The sequence below is a fragment of the Sus scrofa genome, chromosome 8 (genome assembly GCF_000003025.6).
Source record: "Sus scrofa isolate TJ Tabasco breed Duroc chromosome 8, Sscrofa11.1, whole genome shotgun sequence".
Taxonomy (NCBI): domain Eukaryota; kingdom Metazoa; phylum Chordata; class Mammalia; order Artiodactyla; family Suidae; genus Sus; species Sus scrofa.
In genome coordinates, this window is record NC_010450.4 from 70,845,411 (window position 1) to 70,864,391 (window position 18,981).

The 18,981-nt window shown below is 46.1% G+C and overlaps 1 protein-coding gene across 1 annotated transcript in view; it reads left to right on the forward strand.

Annotated features, from left to right (window-relative positions):
• Positions 1 to 18,981, forward strand: part of PARM1 (prostate androgen-regulated mucin-like protein 1) — a 104,509-nt gene that overhangs the window by 57,277 nt on the left and 28,251 nt on the right. The window contains 2 exon segments of the mRNA NM_001243716.1: positions 12,512 to 12,941; positions 12,944 to 13,215. Coding sequence (NP_001230645.1) covers positions 12,512 to 12,941; positions 12,944 to 13,215 — 702 coding nt within the window.

Sequence of the window (18,981 nt, forward strand, 5' to 3'; positions counted from 1 at the left end):
AAGAACACTACAGACCAGTTTCACTGATGAACATCAATGCAAAAATCCTCAACAAAACACTAGCAAATCGCATCCAACTGTACATTAAAAGGATTGTACATCATGATCAAGTGGGATTTATCCCAGGGATGCGAGAGTTCTTCAATATCTGCAAATCCGTCAGTGTGATACACCACATTAAGACAGGTTGTTGAGATAGACTACCTTCTAGAGTTTGAATCCAAGTTGTAGTACTTTCTAGTTATATGTCCTGGGAAGTTATTTAACCTCTTTCTGCTCTTTGCTCACTCGTAAAATAGGTATAATACTTACCCCGGGTTTATTGCGAAGATTAAGTGACTTAATACTTGAAAAGTATTACAGATTTTTGCTTGTAATACTTGTAAGTGTTAATTAAGAAGCTATAAAGCAAGCAGCTTCATTTGTAATAACCCTAAACTAGAACTAGCCCACATGTGCACCATGGGTAGAATGGGTGAATAAATTATGTTATGTTCATACAATTGAATACTAACCAGCAATGAGAAATGATGAGTTATTAATACATGCAACAACACAGGAGAGTCTGTGTGAGTGAAAGAATCCAGACATGAAAGAGTAACGTTCTGTAATTCCATTGATGTGAAGTTCAAAAACAGGCAAAACTAATTTGTGTGATGGAAGTCAGAATAAGAGTTACCTTCAGAGCATTATGTCTGCCAGAAGGCAGGAGGGAACTTTCTGGGGTGCTAAAAAATGCTTCTGTAACTTGATCTAAGTAGTGGTTATGCATATAACATGTAAAAATTCATTGATTTTATGTACTTAAGATGGGTGCATTTTGCTTTAAGTTATTTTTCTATTTTAAAAGTATAGGGAAAAATGTAAAAGAAACTAGGAAGCATATCCACTCATGTTAACTGGCATCTTTGTAGAAAACCCTTAGAAGAAAATGTTGGCAGGAAGAGGAAGGAGGCCCCCCCAGTATCCTGGCTCCATCCTCTTCTCTCAGAAAGCCCCCACTGCCCCTTCCCCCATCAGAGGAAGCTTCTGGGACCCATGTTCCCAGTCCTGGTGATGTGTTGGCACTGGAGCTAGCCCACCCTCTGGCCTGACCCTGGGGTGATCCATGGTGGGCTTTAGTGGCGAGGCACACAGGAAGACAAGAGCTGATTGCATTTCATGGCCTTATCCTGGGAGCAGTCAACTGCCTCCATATTCACCAGTCAGAACTCCAGGATGCATCGGCCTGGGACAACCCGAGAACTGTCCTTCCAGAGGCTGATTTCTATGGAGCTGGCCACCTAAAGAGCACCAGCCCTTTGTGGAACAAGAAGTCATGGTTGGTGCACCCACTGAGCCAGAGACAAGTTGGGAGAAAGAGTAGAAATGGCACTGGGGCTGAGAAGGCAGTGGAGCGACCACACCAGGGCTGCCTCAGCCATTTGGGCAATTCTCAGCCTCCAGCAAATCCTCTGAAAGAAATTGTCCAGAGCCCAAGCAGGCTGAGATGAATTACAGGCTGTCTTAACTTCTGGTACTTTCCAGGGGCTGCAGGATACCAGAAATGACACGATTGTGACTTGGGCCTGTGGGTGGCAGGGTGGAAGGAAGGGGTGTGACCTTTGACCCAGCAAGAGCTCGCTGCATTTTCTGACACTTAAACACAAAGACTTTTTTTTTTCCTTTTCAGTCGCTTGAGACATTTTTTTGAAAGTTCAGTATCAGATTGGATTGAGCAAACAGGAGAAGGAGAGGGATGGAAAGCTGAATGGGGCACCCCTCCCCCACCCTGTGGACAGAGCAGGTGGCCCTGGAGTACCCAGTGGGTGTGGGGAGGAGAAAAATCACAGCCTCAGCTCCGGTTCATAAGAGCAGGGGCTGCCTTGGCTTAAAGTCTGTCCAGATGATCTGAGAAAAAGAAGGTCTGTATTTGTACGACGGGGTCACTCTGCTGTACAGCAGAAATTGGCACAACACTGCAAATCAACGATACTTTAATAAAAAAAGGGGGGGGAGAAGAAGATAGAGAATGGAGACACGGTTTTCAAATCCTGTTGGGTGGATGTTTCATTCCTCAGGTATTATTTTTCAAGTACTAATATGGATCTACAGCAGACCATATACCTGAAATGGTGAAATACATCTAAAGACATGGAACAAAATTAGAAAAGTTACATCACTAGAAAAGACCTGAAGGGACCCCCGAGACCATCTATTAATACTCTTCATTTGATAAACGAGAAACAAACTTGATTATCACTTGTAAGTGCACTAGGGGAAGGGCACGCGGGCCTTAGACACAAGCAGTTATACTTGTGCACTCTCTGTGGGGGTCCTTTGCGTGCTCCCCCCCCACCCCAGGGCCCCGCACATGTTGGGACCAGGCCCACCATGCAACCTGGCAGTGGCATTCAGAAGGTCCCCTGCCACCTGCAGGAGGCATGAGGTCATCTTCCTCTCCCACCTCTCTGCACCTGTGTCCACCTTAACCCCAGAGCAGCCTCTTGTCATCATCTCTCTGTCTCCACTGCCCGGCCCTGTGAATGCCCAGCGGTTCCCTCCGAACTGGGGCCATCTGCCTGCATCGTGGCTCAGCACAGCCTCCTCCTGGGGCCTGACCACCATAGAGGGGCCCCCAACTTAAAAAATAATGAGTTTAGAGGAGATTTTGACTGACGAAAGACAGATGCTGATTCTGGTGAAAAGAAAGAAAAAAAAAAATGGTGCATTTTCTTTCCCCGGGAAGTACAACATTCTTCACAAGCATTATTTGCTCATTAGCGCTCAGGGCCCTGAGGGGGAGCCTGGTGACATCATTAGCCCTGATTTCACCAAGAGAGAAATCAATTGAGTCATACGCCAGGTCTGCGGGTTCTGATGTGGTGGCTGGAAAACAGAAGGTCTTTTCCTCTTTGGGGACTGGAATTGTGTGTCATTTCCATCCACAGAACCCTCGGGAGAATATGGCTTTTCTGCTCCAAACAAGCATCTTCTTAAACCGAGTGTGCTGGCTCTGGGACCTGCGCGTGCTGTCTAGACGTGTGAGAGCTCTCAAAGGCCATGTGGTTGGGCCAGACTCTGACTAGCCGTGGTTTTGCAGATGTTACATGAACCTTCCAGAGTGTGGGGTGCCTTCAGCAGCCCAGCCAGAGACAACATGGGGAATTTTTTGTGAGTGTGAGCATCCCAAAAAATACCTTCACTCAACCTAAGCAACACTAAGAACCAGCTTTCATACTATAATATACATATCATTTTAAGATTATTCATACTCTCTTTAATACTTGCTGAAGTTCATGGCAGCAATGGTGAGGCCTCCCCGTGTTTGGGCCACTGCTTTGATGGCCAGCACTTCAAGAGCTGGTGACTCTGAAATGTATCATGTGCAGAGAGAAGAAATGCTCACAGGTTCCAAAGTGGAACGAACAAGCAAAAATAGTAAAAGTATGTTTAGAGACCCCCCCCCCAACATTTCTCATCAGCTGGTATTTGTTATGGAACTTCCAGATAAAGCAAAAGGAAGATGCATTTCTGCTGTCATGGCCCATCCTATAAACCAGAGAACATTTCCATTTTCCAAAGGGTAGAAAGGTCGGGTTTTTACTCACTGAGTATTTATTAAGCACTTTCTCTGTGCCAGCCACTAAGATGCCAACAGCAGGCCACAGTCCCTATTGTCAAGGCTCCCAGTCTGACAAGAGACAAGCATGAGGAAAAATGGCTCCATAGAAGGTGTGCTAGGGTTAGTGCCATGGCCACACAGAAGATAAGGGCTCTGTCAAGCTGGAGAATCTTCAGAGAGGAGGGCAGGCTAGTTGCTGATGTCAGAGAGCAAACCCAGGATGGGAAAAACAGCAAGAGCAAGGCAGGGAGGCAGACCAGGGGGTTTTCAGGAACACTCGTGGATTCAGATGGCTAGGCTCTCAGGGCTCAGGAGAGGTGGGGCTAGGAGATCATAAAAAGTGTTATCTAGGAGTTCCCGTTGTGGTTCAGGGGGTTAAGAACCTGACTAGTATCCATGAGGATGCAGGTTCAATCCCTGGCCTCGCTCAGTGGATTAAGGATCTGGCTGTAGTGTAGGTCACAGACCCGGCTTGGATCCTGCGTTGCTGTGGCTGTAGTGTAGGCCAGTGGCTGTAGCTCCAATTCAACCCCTGGCCCAGGAACTTTCATATGCCACAGGTGCAGCCCAAAAAGCCAAAAAAGAAAAAAAAAGTGTTATGTGCTTTGCCAAGGAGTTCAGAATTCATCCTGAGCCACTGGGGAGCCTGCCATAGGATTCAAGGATCAGGTAATTTTTTTAAGACCACGCTGTTGGCCCACCCTAGAGAATGATTGGGGAGCTAGGGGGACGTTGGTGCTTGACTGTCTCACAAACATGGAGCCCAGGCTTCAAGAATGCTCTTGTTGGAGTTCCCATTGTGGTGCAGTGGTTAACGAATCCAACTAGGAACCATGAGGTTGCAGGTTCGATCCCTGCCCTTGCTCAGTGGGTTAAGGACCTGGTGTTGCCGTGAGCTGTGGTTAAGGTTGCAGACACGGCTCGGATCCTGCATTGCTGTGGCCCTGGCGTAGGCCAGCAGCTACAGCTCCTATTCGACCCCTAGCCTGGGAACCTCCATATGCCGGGGAAGCGGCCCTAGAAAAGGCAAAAAAAAGACAAGAAAAAAAAAAAAAAAAAAAACGCTCTTGCATTTCCCAGTACAGTACAGTGGGATGGTTATAAGGTTAGCCTGGAGCCAGACAGGTTCAGGTTCAAGCTTCAGCTATGCCCTGAACTAGCTGTGTGACCTTAGCGAAGTTAACTTTTCTAATCCTCTGTTTTGTCATCAGTGAAACTGAGATGACAATGGTTATTAGGATTGAATGAGATGATGCATGTGCAACCAGCACCGTGACCTTCATAGAGTCTTCAGCTCATTCATTCATTCATATGTGGGTATATATTTGAATTCCTTCTATGGACCAGACAATGAGGATGCATCACAAGCAAATCTACTAGGCTCCTTGTTCCATGGGAGTCCAAGGGGGGAAGCATGCATTAAATGACAGCTACATAGTTATGTGCAATTTCACGGCTAGGAAGTTAAGATACAAGGTGCTCTCTGAGCACAGCAGGGGTTGAGGCTGGGGGTGAGGGGGTGGACTTAGTTAGAGAATCAGCAAAACTTCTTAAGCTAATGCTGGAAGGATCAATAGAATTAACTCAGGCAGGTAAAAGAGGCTGAGCTGTTTAGGCAAAAGGAATTGAATCCAGTAAAAAGACTGGTGTGTTCAAGCCCTGGTGGAGAGCGAGGCTGAAGAGGCTGACTGGGCTTGGGGCACAGAGAACCTTCTAGGCCATGGTGAGGCTTTGAAGTTGTATCCTCTGTGCAGGCTTCCTTTCCTCCCCTCAGCTCTTGAAGTGAAGTGACAGGGTCCAGTTGGTCTTTTAAGAAGCTCAGGAGTTCCCTGGTGACCTAGCAGGTTAAGGATCTGGCATTGTCACTGCTGTGGCAGGTTCAGTCCCCAGCCCAGGAACTTCTGCATGTCATGGGAGAGGCCAAAAAAAAAAAAAAAAAAAAGCTTAAAGAAGAAGCTTAAGGTGGTAGCTGTGTGGAGTGACCATCAGCAACTCCTCAGCTTTCAGACCTTCAGCAGCTGTGGAGCCTCAGCCAAGCCAGCCTGGCGTGATCCCCGGAGACCACAGGCAGAGGCACCACTTGGGCTGACTTGGCAGCACAGGAGAGGGCTTGACTGTGGTTTGATCACGTTTCACCGAATTTGCCAAAGCTTTGTCACATGTTTTCTCAGGTAGTTGACACGCCAAGGGCAGGAGAGGACAATGGGGCGGGGGACAGATGAGCATCACAGGTAATCAGGCCACCTTGGACCCTGGCCCTGGCCTTGGTTGCTGCTCATGAAACCCAGAAAGAGGTGACAGTTCAGGGCACTCATCATCCACTGGCTGCCAGTGTTGCAGACCTGTATTCCCGACACGCAGAACCCAGAGCACATGCGCAGAACGCAGACTCTCCACCCTGGAACATTCCATACCCCCCTTGGCGCTGTGGGAATTCACCTGCCTGTCCCAGCCATCAGCCCCTAAGCCTCTCCTCCCGGCAAGGCAAGGAACTGGGCTCAAGCCAGACATGGTTTTTTTCAGTTAGCAAAGGACAATGTACATGAAAACAAGTAATTTTCTAGCCAACTAAGAATCTGCCTTTCTTCTAAGCACATCTGTCAGCTATTCTTGCAGCATAAAAGCTTTAACCCAGAGTTCCCTTTGTGGCTCCTCAGGTTGCGAACCTAACTAGTATCCATGAGGATGCAGGTTTAATCCCTGGCCTCACTCAGTGGGTGAAGCAGCCGTGTTGCCACAAGCTGCAGCATAGTTCCCAGATAAGGCTTGGATCCAGCATTGGTGTGGCTGTGGTGTAGGCCAGCAGCTGCAGCTCTGATTCTACCCCTAGGCTCGGAATATCCATATGCCTCGGGTGCGGCCCTAAAAAGACAAAAGCTTTAATGCAATCAGACTTCAGGAAAGTCTTCCATTTATAGACTTACAAGGAGGAATCTCAGATTAAGTTGGCCATTAAACCCCCACATCTCTCATTTGGGGCACGTCACAGAGATTTCCTTGCCTGAGTCGCTCCCTTTCAGGCACGTGAACCTGTCACTGCCCCAGCAGGGACAGCATATCTGGCAGAGTCGTCTCTAATTTGAAGATTTAATAGGTTCAATTTCTTCATTCTGTGTACTCTGCCATTTTCCCGAGGAAATATTAGAACTAATTCGTTTCTTCAAAGGTAAGAGGCTCTTCTTTGGGTGGGCAGGTGTATGGCGCCCTGTATTATTTTAACTTTTTCAGCTGCCCAGTCTCACATGGGCTCCTCCTTGCTGACGCTGGAATAGTGGCTGGTAAAGTGTGTTCTACAAGCCTTTTGGAGGCCAGGCACGGTGTGTGTGTGGGTGGGAAGTTCTAACTTGGACCGGTCTCTACATGATTCTTTCCAGGAAGCACTGCCCACCTTCTTCTCTTTGATGTGTAAGTTCAGTTACATGGCTTGCCCTCCTTGTGTCAGCTCCCTCCTGCATCAGATGAGGGGCTGTAATTATACATTACACAGGCTCTCTCTAGCTCTAAACAATTTTTTTGGAGTCCTAAGATACCTCCTTAGCTGTTTGACTTAATCAGTTTGGTATCCCTGGAGAAACACAAGCCCTACATGTGAGAAAGCAGAAGTGATCCTTGCTCAGGCCATCTCAGTGATCCTCAGGGTTGAAGCTCTCACCCCCAGTGTGGTGGCATTTGGAGACAGAGCTTCGGGGAAGTCATTAGGGTTAGATGTGGGTGGGGCCCTCACCATGGGATTAGTGTCCTTATAAGAAGAGCACCTTCTCCACCCCACCGCCCCCAGCATGTACCAAGGAAGGGCATGTGAGGACACGGCTAGAAGGTTGCCACTTGTGAGCCAGGAACAGAGCTGTCGTCAGAACCGGAATTGTCCCAGCCCTTGATTGGACTTCTCAGCCTCCAACCTGTGAGAAGTAAATTTCTGTTGCTAAAACCACCCAGTCTGCCAGTGTTTTGTGCTGGCAGCCTGAGCTGATCAGGACAGCCAGCATTTGCTAGCGGAGTCATGGTGCCTAAGCCTTGGGTATCTTCATTTGGAAAGAAGACCCACCCTCATGTACTCAGAGCAACCTGGAATATACATCAAACAAGGCAAAGCAAAGGCTTTTTTTTTTTTTGTATTTCTGTATTTTCTAGGGCCGCACCCCAGCATGTCGAAGTTCCCAGGCTAGGGGTCTAATCAGAGCTGTAGCCACCAGCCTACGCCAGAGCCACAGCAACCAGATCCGAGCGGCGTCTGCAACCTACACCACAGCTCATGGCAACGCCGGATCCTTAACCCACTGAGCGAGGCCAGGGATCGAACCCACAACCCCATGATTCCTAGTTGGATTCGTTTCCGCTGCGCCATGATGGGAACTCCCCAAGCAGAGGCTTTAATGCCTTGTTCAAGTGAAGAGGATCAGTGCTGTCCCACAATTTTTACACATTGTTGTTTGCTAGGAGTAGGAATTACCTGAACTAGACTGGAAAGTACTTTACTTAAGTACTAAGTAGGTAGCCATGGGCATGAATGACCACTTCAGTCCTCTTTGGGAGCACGAAGGGTAGGGTTTATAAAAGAGTATCAGAGTTAAACAAACAAACAAAAATGGATGTCTCCAGCCACAAAACCAATTCCTGAAGCATGTCATTTTTAGCACTAGAATGATTTCCAGAGTAGAGGTTTTAGCACCACTGGAAATGACAATGCAGGCATCACCCTGAATGACACACACTTTAATGGCATCTTGTGTGTTCTCATCTTTCAGAACCCACTCAAATGTCATCTCTTCTGTGACGTTTCTAAATGTCTTTTGAACATGACTTTATATATTTTTGCCTTCCGTGGTCCCCATACAGAATTGATTCATCTTTCCTTGGGGCACCCATCGCAACTTGTTTTCACTTCCATAAGGTGCTTATCACATCATATTACAGGGAGTTAAGTGTCCTTTCTGTCCTGCTAAATAGTGAACCCTCTGAGGGCAAGGTCATAGACATAGAAGCTGCTCAATAAAAACTTGAATGAATGAATGAATGAAATGAATGAAGTCATGCTCCTTTGCATATTACTCATTCCTCAGTCATCCCAAGATTCCAAAGACCCTGACTCAGCTGCCAGAGTAAGGCTCTCTCTTCCTCCATCTGCCCATCTCTTAGATGATATTATGAAGAGTAATTAAACATTGTCAGTTTTTTGGGCCTTATAATCTGCAATGAGTCATGGGAGCTACCAGGATGCAGAGCCAGTAAGCTCTAAGGTCATATATGAAGCTTCAGTGTTTTAATAACATTTGTTCCAACTGTTGTCTTGCCCATTATTTCAAAGACCTCTTGGGAGTTCCTGTCGTGGCTCAGTGGTTAACGAATCCAACTAGGAACCATGAGGTTACGGGTTCAATCCCTGGCCTGGCTCAGTGGGTTAAGGATCCAGAGTTGCTGTGAGCTGTGGTGTAGGTTACAGACACAGCTTGGATCCCATGTTGCTGTGGCACTGGTGTAGGCCGGCAGTTAGAGCTCTGATTAGACCCCTAGCCTGGGAACCTCCATATGCCATAGGAGTGGCTCAAGAAATGGCAGAAAGACAAAAAAAAAAAAACTCTTGATTTGTATTCAGCCTGAAATTGTCAACACCTCACAGCTGCTAAAAGTCTACCACAGTCACATGGACTCTTCAGTGGCCTCATTTGGGAGGTCTGCCCCCCTCTTTACTGGGAGAGTAACTCTCCTGTAGTTTATGGTCTTGACCCACATCTTTTAAATAAAATACAACCCGTCATTTTGATAACAGTCCAACTGTTAAATTCAGTTAAATATTGAGGAAACTGTTTCCAGGGGATTTTGTAGTATAGCTTTCTACACAACTACTGAGTCTGTTGTGCAGCTGAAGCCCAAGTGCCCACATTCCTCTAAATTCCTCTTTTTTTTCCCTTCCTCTGTGCGAAAATCTAGCCCATGTTTTATTCCTTATGAGTCTTGATCATGTTTGGCTATTACCTATAAGCTACCTTACCCCCCACCCCAGGATATCTCCTCAGAGCCTGGAGGGTTAAGTAATTGAAGACCCAACAAGACATCAGGCACAGATCTATGTTGTGGTGGAAAGACAGAGATTGGCATTTTCTTTTTCTTTTTTTTTTTTTTTTTGTCTTTTTGCCTTTTCTAGGGCCGCTCCTGCAGCATATGAAGGTTCCCAGGCTAGGGGTCCAATCGGAGCTTTAGCCACCGGCCTACACCACAGCCACAGCAACACGGGATCTGAGCCGTGTCTGCAACCTATACCACAACTCATGGCAACGCCGGATCCTGAACCCACTGAGCAAGGCCAGGGATCGAACCCACAACCTCATAGTTCCTGATCGGATTCATTAATCACTGCACCACGACAGAAACTCCAAGAGGTTGGCATTTTCAACAAGTTTCCTGCCCTCAAATAACACCAGGTAGGCAGCCACCTCTGAGACAGCTACAATGGATGTGACCATATGAAGTGATATGTAGATACGAGTAGAGAAATGCTTGGGTATTTTTATTTTAAATAAATTTCTTAGATACTTCATTTTTCCACCCTCCCTCTTTAGCACCCTCACTCTTTCCCTCTCTCCCTCTTTCCTTCCTTCTTCCTTCCCTTCTTCCTTCCTTCCTTCCCTCTTACTATCCTCCCTCCCTTCTTTCTACAAGTACTTATTGAGCAATTACGATGACCTAGACACCATTCTAGGTGGGAAGGAAACAGCAATGAATAAGACCAGGTCTCTGCACCTTCATGGAGCTTATATTCTGGTAGAAGAAAGATATACTAAGGAAATAAATAATATGTAGTTTCAGGAAGAAACTACTTTATTTTTATTGATTTTAAGAAAAGCAAAAACACCCAGAGTGTATGACAGCTCCTCAAAGAAATTAAACATAGAATTACCACATGAGCCATCAGTTCCACTTTGAGGTATATACACCCCCCTAAACTGAAAACATGGTCTGAAATAGATAGTTGTACATTCATATTCAGAGCAGCACTCACAAAGTGGAAGCAACCCAAGTTCGCATCAGTAAATGAATGGGTAAACAAATGTGGTATATAGTATACAGAATATTATTCAGCCTTAAAAAGGGAGGAAATTCTGATGTACTATAACGGATGAAACTTGAAGCTATTTTGCTAATAAGTGAAATAAGCCTGTTACAAAAGGACAAATATTGTATGATTCTATTTGTAGGAGGTACCTAAAGCAGTCAAATTGGTAGAGATGGAAAGTAGGATAATGGTTTCCAGGGGCTGGAGAAAGAGAAGAATGGAGAGTTATTGTTTAATGGGTTCAGAGTTTCAGTTTGGGAAAATGAAAAAGTTCTGGAGATGGATGGGTGGTGGTAGTTGAACAATAAGGAGAATGTACTTAGTGCCACTGAACTGTACACGTAAAAATAGTTATGATGTTATTTATATTTTAACAATCAAAAAAAATTTTTTAAATAAGCAAGGGGCTAGGGTAGGAATGATTGTCGTTAGGACTGTCTGGAAAGGCTCCTCTGAGAAGGAGGTGACATTTGAGTAGAGATCAATCTGGAATAATAAGGAGAACATGGGATGATGACATAGGGAGTAGTTTTGGATTTTGTTCTAAGTACAACCTTGGGAGGGTTTTGATAGGTTAATCTGATTTACCACTTTAAAATAGCGTACTGGCTGCTATGTGAAAAGTAGATCAAAAGGAAGGAAACTTCGAAGCCAGAAGACCAATGAAGAGACAGTGGCACTTGTCTAGCTGGCACTTGTCCAGGCGAGTGGCTGGTGGCTCAGGTGATGTTGCCATATCAGGGAGGTGGTGAAGAGTTGATTGGATTGGGATATGTTTTCAAGGTGAAGTCATCATGATTCATCATGATGGACTGGTTGGGGTAGGGGGAGTGAGGGAAAGGGGTGCATCTGGAATAACATCTGGGTTTTTAAAAGAGTAACTGAAAGGCGTTGCCATCCACTGAGATGTAAACGACTAGGGGAAAAGCTAGTTGGGGACTGGTAAGGGGGTGTGTGGGGAGGCAATCAAGAGATGTGTTACATAAAAAGTGAAATCATCAACGCAGTGTCCTCCAGAGTGCTAGTACACAGAAGCAAGCTATTTATTAAATAATTGAATGAATAAATGAACAAATAAATTAAACTGAGTGGATGAATGGAGGTATGGAGAAAGGAAATTCATTCTAAATTTTACAAAACATGAAAGAGATTATTTGGTGAAAATGACAGAATAGTAAAGACCCCAGGTTAGAATTGGGGATAATAGGTTCCAGTTTCAGAAAATATTTCCAAACCTTGGAGTCCTCCCTCACCTCAGCTTTTAAGCTGGGACCTGGCCCTTTCCTTGCACTGTTAATCACCCCAGGGAGGCAAGTCCCTATAACATCCCTGTGCATGGTTGCAGAGCTCACAACCCGGAAGCAGGGAACAACCAATCAGTGAACGCCCGCGTCAGAGACCAGCCAATCAATGAGCCCCTCTGACAGAGAACAGCCAATCAGAGAGCTCCTCCGGCTTTGTACTCACCCAGCACACGGGGTGAGAGTCCCCACAAGCCTTGTGGAGCAGCCCTGCAAACAAGCCAGACTTATCCTCAGATAGTCAGTTCCTAAGAGTGTCTCCGTTTTTAAGGGCACAGCTTCAAGCAGCAGGAGAGAAAGTTAGTTGGTGTCATGTATTGGCTGAACTTGTGTTGACCCACCCACTAATTGCTCCTGCTGAGCTTTCAGGCTGGTTCCTGCTGATAGTCACAGGGCGGGGGAGGGGGCAGTTAGTGGGAAGGAAATATTTTAAAAGTCACCTTCACGATTGTAAAGGCACAGTGCCAAATGAGACAGACTTTTGAAAATATTATAAAACAGCTTGGCCGCTCAGGTTTTCATACATTAACCACCTTTGTACCGGCTCTTCCACAGGACTAAGGGTACAGCGTGTGTCTGCATCAACAGTCTTGCCTGTTTTTCTTCCCACAAAGATCACCCCTGCAACGGCCGTCTGGACCAGCACTCCGCAAAGCCCTCCTGCCTCCCCTACCAGTGGCACGCCCAGCACCTCGGTCCTCCCGATTATAGCATCGGCCCCGACATCTCCACCCACTAAGAACGTCTCTGTAGAGGCCGGAGCAGAGGAGGAGCCCACGAGTCCAGCCTCCCAGTCGGCAGGCACAGAGACAGTCCCCTCATCAACAAGCGGTGGGCTCCATTTAACACCCACGCCGGAGGAACACAGCCCGGTCACGCCCGAGGCCAGCGTGCCAGCTACAGGGTCGCAACCCCAGGCCGAGTCTCCCGCACTCACCTCCCCTCAAGCGCCAACCTCATCACCCTCGCCTCCATCAACCTCACCGCGGAGGTTCCTTCTGCCTCCATCAGCACCAGTAACAGCTCTACAGAAACCAGCACCAAGCCCACAGGAGCCCCGACCACCCCGAAGTCCCCAGAGGAGGAGCACAGCTCTGGACAGACACCCACTTCACATGCCACAGCCACGCCGATGCCCACAGAGACCACGTCCCAAGCAGCTGTGCCCCCCAAAGGGACCCCTATGCTGATAGACACAGAGACCACCGCTGCCTCCCCCCGGGTGATCATGCAGGAAGTGGAGCATGCACTAAGCTCAGGTGAGTCTCCTGTAGGCCACTGAGATGCTGAAAATGCTGTTCAGTTAACCCACAATGGATTAAGCTTGAATTGGGGAGCCGAATTCTAAGTTGCAAGCAAGGCTGATTTATAATTCCCAGGAATTTCCAGGGGTGCAAACTTTATGGTTAGTCTCAATAATTTCCCCTTGATAGCCCAATAATGGCAGCCAGCTTTTGTGATGTGTTCCCCTGTGTCACAGAGAATGTCAGTGAACAAGACTGAATAAGCATGGCTTTGGGTTACACTTCCTAAGTTTCAGTTCTGGCTCCTGACCTTGGGCAAATTACTTTGTGTCTTTATTTTTCCTCATCTGTAAAGTGGGGATTAAAATAGGCTGTGTTGTACAAAGTTCTTGTGGAGATTAAATGAAATGACATACAAATTGCTTAGCATAGTCCCTGGCCGGGAGTAAGTACTCAGGAAATGTCGGTCATTATTATGATTTTTGCTCCATGTATTAGCAAAGTGTTTACCTCATGGAAACAGAGAAAGGACAGGAGGGAGTAGAGAAAATGTGCCTATTCTTTAGAGTCACTGATATGTTTCATGGAAAAGACAATAAATTTTATGGAATGTCACTTTGTTTTTATTCTCCCAGCAAATGCTGTAAAGTTGGTATGGTTTTTATCTTGATTTTGCAATTTTGGAAATTATGATGGACTACGATTTAGGGTCTTTTCTGAGGTCACATGCATCTGACACTGACGTAAAGACTGGAACCTCTGGGGCCCGGGCAGGAAAAGGCCTTAGTGGGAACCTTTGGCCTCTTGATTAAGAAACAGGAGGTGAGAACAAAAAGGGAGAGGGGAGAAATGGACTTTGGCCCCTTCCCTGGAGAGTCCTGGCCAGGACCTGGACCCAGAGGGCACTGTTTAGGACTGAACCACACAGGACTAGCTGGAAGCAAAGACAGGGCTCTGACGGAGGAGAAATTAACATCTTTTAACAAACAATAAACAACCGCTCTGAATGGAAACTGGTAAACAGTGGAGGTGGGGGAAAACAGGGCTAAGATTAACAAGACATAACACCTCCTGGAAGTGCTTACAGTCTACTAAGGGATAAAGTCCCAAAGAATTGCAAATTCTTCTTTCAAAGGCCTAGTTTATATCAGGGAGAGTCCCAACAAGAAAGAGAGATTAAATCAAATTGGGATAAAGGAATGAATTACAAGGGTACAGCTGTGGTATAAGAAAACCACAGGAGATCATAATTGCAGAGCCCAGGAGGAGAGACTAGTAACCAGAACCCAGAAGGAGAGTCTTGTGGAATGGGCCACCGTGGGAGGAGCAGTGACTCAGGCAAGGGACACAGGGAACCCAAGGTTAACCTCTGGGAGTGAAAGGAATCAATACCCTCCTCCATGTCCGGTCCCCCTTCACTCTGAGATGCAGCCAGAAGCTGAGGACATGGTGGATCAATATACTGAGCAACCACAGGTCTGTTCTCCATGTCCATGAGTTTGTTTCTCTTCTGAAGATAAATTCATTTGTGCCATATACTAGATTCCAGATATTAGTGATATCATATGGTATTTGTCTTTCTCTTTCAGACTTACTTCACTTAGTATGAGAATCTCTGGTTCCATCCATGTGGCTGCAAATGGCATTATTTTGTTCTTTTTTGTGGCTGAGTCATATTCCATTGTGTATATATACCACATCTTCATTCATTCATCTGTCGATGGACATTTGGCTTGTCTCGGCTATTGTGAATAGTACAGCACTGAACATAGGGGGTGCGTGTATCTTTTTAAATGAAAGTTTTGTCCGCATATATGCCCAGGAGTGGGATCACGGGGTGATATGGTAGTTCTATATTTAGTTTTCTGAGGTACCTCCATACTGTTTTCCATAGTGGTTATACCAATTTACATTCCCGCTGACAGTGTAAGAGGGTTCTCTTTTCTCCATGCCCTCTCCAGCATCTGTTATTTGTAGACTTATTAATGATGGCTATTCTGACCTGTGTGAGGTGGTACCTCATTGTAGTTTTGATTTGCATTTCTCTAATAATTAGCGATGTTGAGCCTTTTGCATTTCTCTAATAATTAGTGATGTTGAGCCTTTTGTCATGTGCCTGTTGGACATCCGTTATGTCTTCTTTGGAGAAATATCTATTTAGGTCTTCTGCCCATTTTTCAATTGGGCTGGATTTTTTTGGAGGGGGTTGCTGTTGAGTTGTATAAATTGTTTGTATGTTTTGGAGATTAAGCCCTTGTCAGTTGCATCATTTGCAACTGTTTTCTCCCATTCCATGAATTGTCTTTTTTTTTAATGGTTTCTTTTGTTGTGCAAAAGCTTGATTAGGTCCCTTTGGTTTATTTTTGTTTTTATTTATATTGCCTTGGGAGACAGACCTAAAAAAAAGCATTTGTACGGTTGATGTCAGAGAATGTTTCACCTGTGTTCTCTTCTAGGAGTTTGATGGTGTCATGTCTAGGTTTAAGTCTTTAAGCCATTTGCTTTCCTCAACTTAGAGGCAACAGGGCTAAGAGACACTCATGTCACTCTGACATGAGTGACAGAGTTGGGTCATGAACCAGAGCTTTGTATTCTAGGGAATGGTGGAATATTCTAAGCCAGCAGCTGCAAGCACTGAAATCGCCCTTGTTGAGGTAGCCAGGGCTCTCAGGGTTGCCAGCTCTGGGGTTAATGCTTAGTCTTGGCATGATCCCACCTAGTGACACCATTTGACATGGGTGGTCCCTGCCCTCATTTTGAAGCACTGCCTCCACCTGACCTCCAGCTCACCTACCTGGCTGGCTGCTGCTTCTCGGACTCTGTCGACTTACTTTGCCCGTCACCTTCCTGTCCTGGAGCACCCACGTGCCTTCCTCCACTCTGCCCTCCACACACACACTCATCTCTCCACACTCACTCCTGAAATGACCTCATCCTATCTCATGCTTTAAAGGCCACCCAAGTGCTAATAACCTCAAGATGTAAAGTTCTACCTCTGTTTTGTCTCACTGAACTAAAGACATGTGGCCACTCAGCTGTCCACTAACTCAGGCTCTCCACTTGGGTGGCCCTGAGGCCCTGAGGTCTCAGTTGTGTGTGGATCAGATGAATTACTGATTTCTTGCCCCTCCCTCAGAAACGGAGGGCTCCCCCTGGACTCCTCTCTCTCTGCCACCCCTACATCCCGTCCCTTGGAGCACCCTTTCCTCTCATCCCTGTGTCAACTCTCACGGGCAGGACTTTATTACCCGCCCCCCCCCCTCCCCGCGCACCCCCAACTGATCTCACTACTCACCACGCCCTCACTGGAGAGGTCCTTGTCACAACCCAGGGCAGATCCTGTCCCTCCTCGGCTCTAACCCTCGATTCGCTTTCCCCTCTGAATCAGAGTACGAAGCCGGGTCCGTGTCATGCCTGCAGTGCTCGCACATCCGAACCCACCCACCTCTCTGCTGTCACCTGCTTCCATGTTCACCGGCAAGCGCACTGGCCTTCTTGCTGCCTTTTGAAGAGGCCACACATGCTCTTGCCCCAGGGCCTTTGCACTTACCATTCCCTCTGCCTGAAGCATTTTGCAGCCAGGTCTTTAATGGTTCGCTGCTTTTCAGAAGGAAACACTGTATCTGTCACCTCCTCAGGAACTTTTACTTTCCACCCTGTCCCAAACAGCAGTCCCATCACCATGGATCCTTGACCTGCTTTACTCCATTTTTGGATCACTTATCACTTTCAGCCATCATCTTATTTACCTGATGAGTAGGGGTCTGTTTTCTGCCACAAGACTGTCAGCTCCATGAAAGCAAGGACCTTGTTCACAAAGAGGAAGTTATACATTACATCCTCAACCCCTGGAACAGAGCCTGACGCATGGTAGATCTGCAAGAACATTTGTTAAATAAATGAATGAAAGAGACAATCAGCAATCCCAGGGAAGCTGGTTAATCTCTCTGAGACTTGGTCTTCTCATCAGTAAAGTGTGATAAGGGTAGAACCCCAGTGATGGGGTCATTAAAAAGGTTAGTTGAGGGAGTTCCCATCGTGGCTCAGCGGTTATGGACCTGACTCGTATCCATGAGGATGAGGGTTCAATCCCTGGCCTCGCTCAGTGGGTTAAGGATCCGGCATTGCTGTGAGCTATGCTGTAGGTGGCACATGCAGCTCAGCTCCCACATTGCTGTGGCTTTGGTGTAGGCCGGCAGCTGCAGTTCCAGTTGGATCCCTAGCTTGGGAACTTCCACATGCCATGGGTGCATCCCTAACTAAAAAAAATTTTTAAAGTTTAGTTGAGATAAGAAATACATAGTACAGCAGCTGTTGAACCATGGCTCAGTTGCTGTCTGTGCTTGTAATTTTGCTATTATTTACTGCTATAGTCAGCATTAATATTATTATTATTATTGTTACTATTATCTGTTACTGTGTTTATCATAATCATAATTCTACTATTATATACTGCTATCATCAGGTTATTATTATTATTATTATTGTTACTATTATCTGTTACTGTGTTTATCATAATGAAGAATGCCCACTCGCTTCAACAAACTTTTTTTGAGCTTTCACTGTGAGTCAGGCAGCAGGCTAGCCACTTGGCGTTGGACCATAAATAAGACAGTTGGCTTTACAGTATCCCATGTACACAGCATGGCAAGTAGCCTGGTTTGGTGATCCTGGAATAGGTGGAGGAGGACCCTGCAGAAGAAGCAGGAAGGATGATTTCAGGGCAAGTGTGAGAGGATCTTAAGTAGCAGGATGCGACAATTTACTTGACAACCATTGATGGTCCCCAAAGTCTTTGGATCAGGGGAAATGTTGAGAATTATACTTTTAAGAGAATTCAACTGGCAGGAATATGTATATGTAAATTGCAGGGAGTTCAGGTTTGGAAATATATGGACCAGTTTATACCTGGTTTCCAGTTTGTCATTGTCACTGACAGCCCATGTCACTGAACTGTTCGGACTTTCAAGGCTCATCACTCTAAACTGAATACAAGGGAGATAATCTTTTCAGGGTTTTTTGTTGTTGTTGTTGTTATCATACCATGAAAATTGTTTATTAGAATTATCCTAGGTTGGAGTTCTGCCATGGAGCAGCGATTAATGAATCCAACTAGGAACCATGAGGTTGTGGGTTTGATCCCTGGCCTTGCTCAGTGAGTTAAGGATCCAGCGTTGCCGTGAACTGTGGTGTCAGTTGCCAATGCAGCTCGGATCCTGCGTTGCTGTGGCTCTGGCGTAGGTAGGCCAGCGGCTACAGCTTTGATTCGACCCCTAGCCTGGGAACCTCCATATGCCGTGGGAGTGGCCCTAGAAAAGGCAAAAAGACCAAAAAAAAAAAAAAAAAAAGAATTATCCTAGGCAATAGAACATGATGGAAGATAATATAAGAAAAAAAAATGTGTGTGTATATATATATATATGCATATGTATATACACACACACACACACACACACACATGACTGGGTCACTTTGGTGTACAGCAGAGATTTGCACAACATTGTAAGTCAACTATATGTTAATAAAAAAAAGAAGAATTATCCCAAGCAAAGGAAATGAAGTTCATATTCATATGAGGCTGAAAATATGCATGTTCCAAGAATTGCTCTAGTGACGGACACAGGTGGCCTCTAGTGACGGACACAGATGGCCCCTCACCTGATCTTCAGAACATTCCAGTGAGCTGAGCTGGATAACATCTGTTCTAGAGATGACAAAATAGACCCAGAGAGGTTAAGTGACTTAAATTCTCACTTGAGTGACCAGGCGAGGATTCAAAGT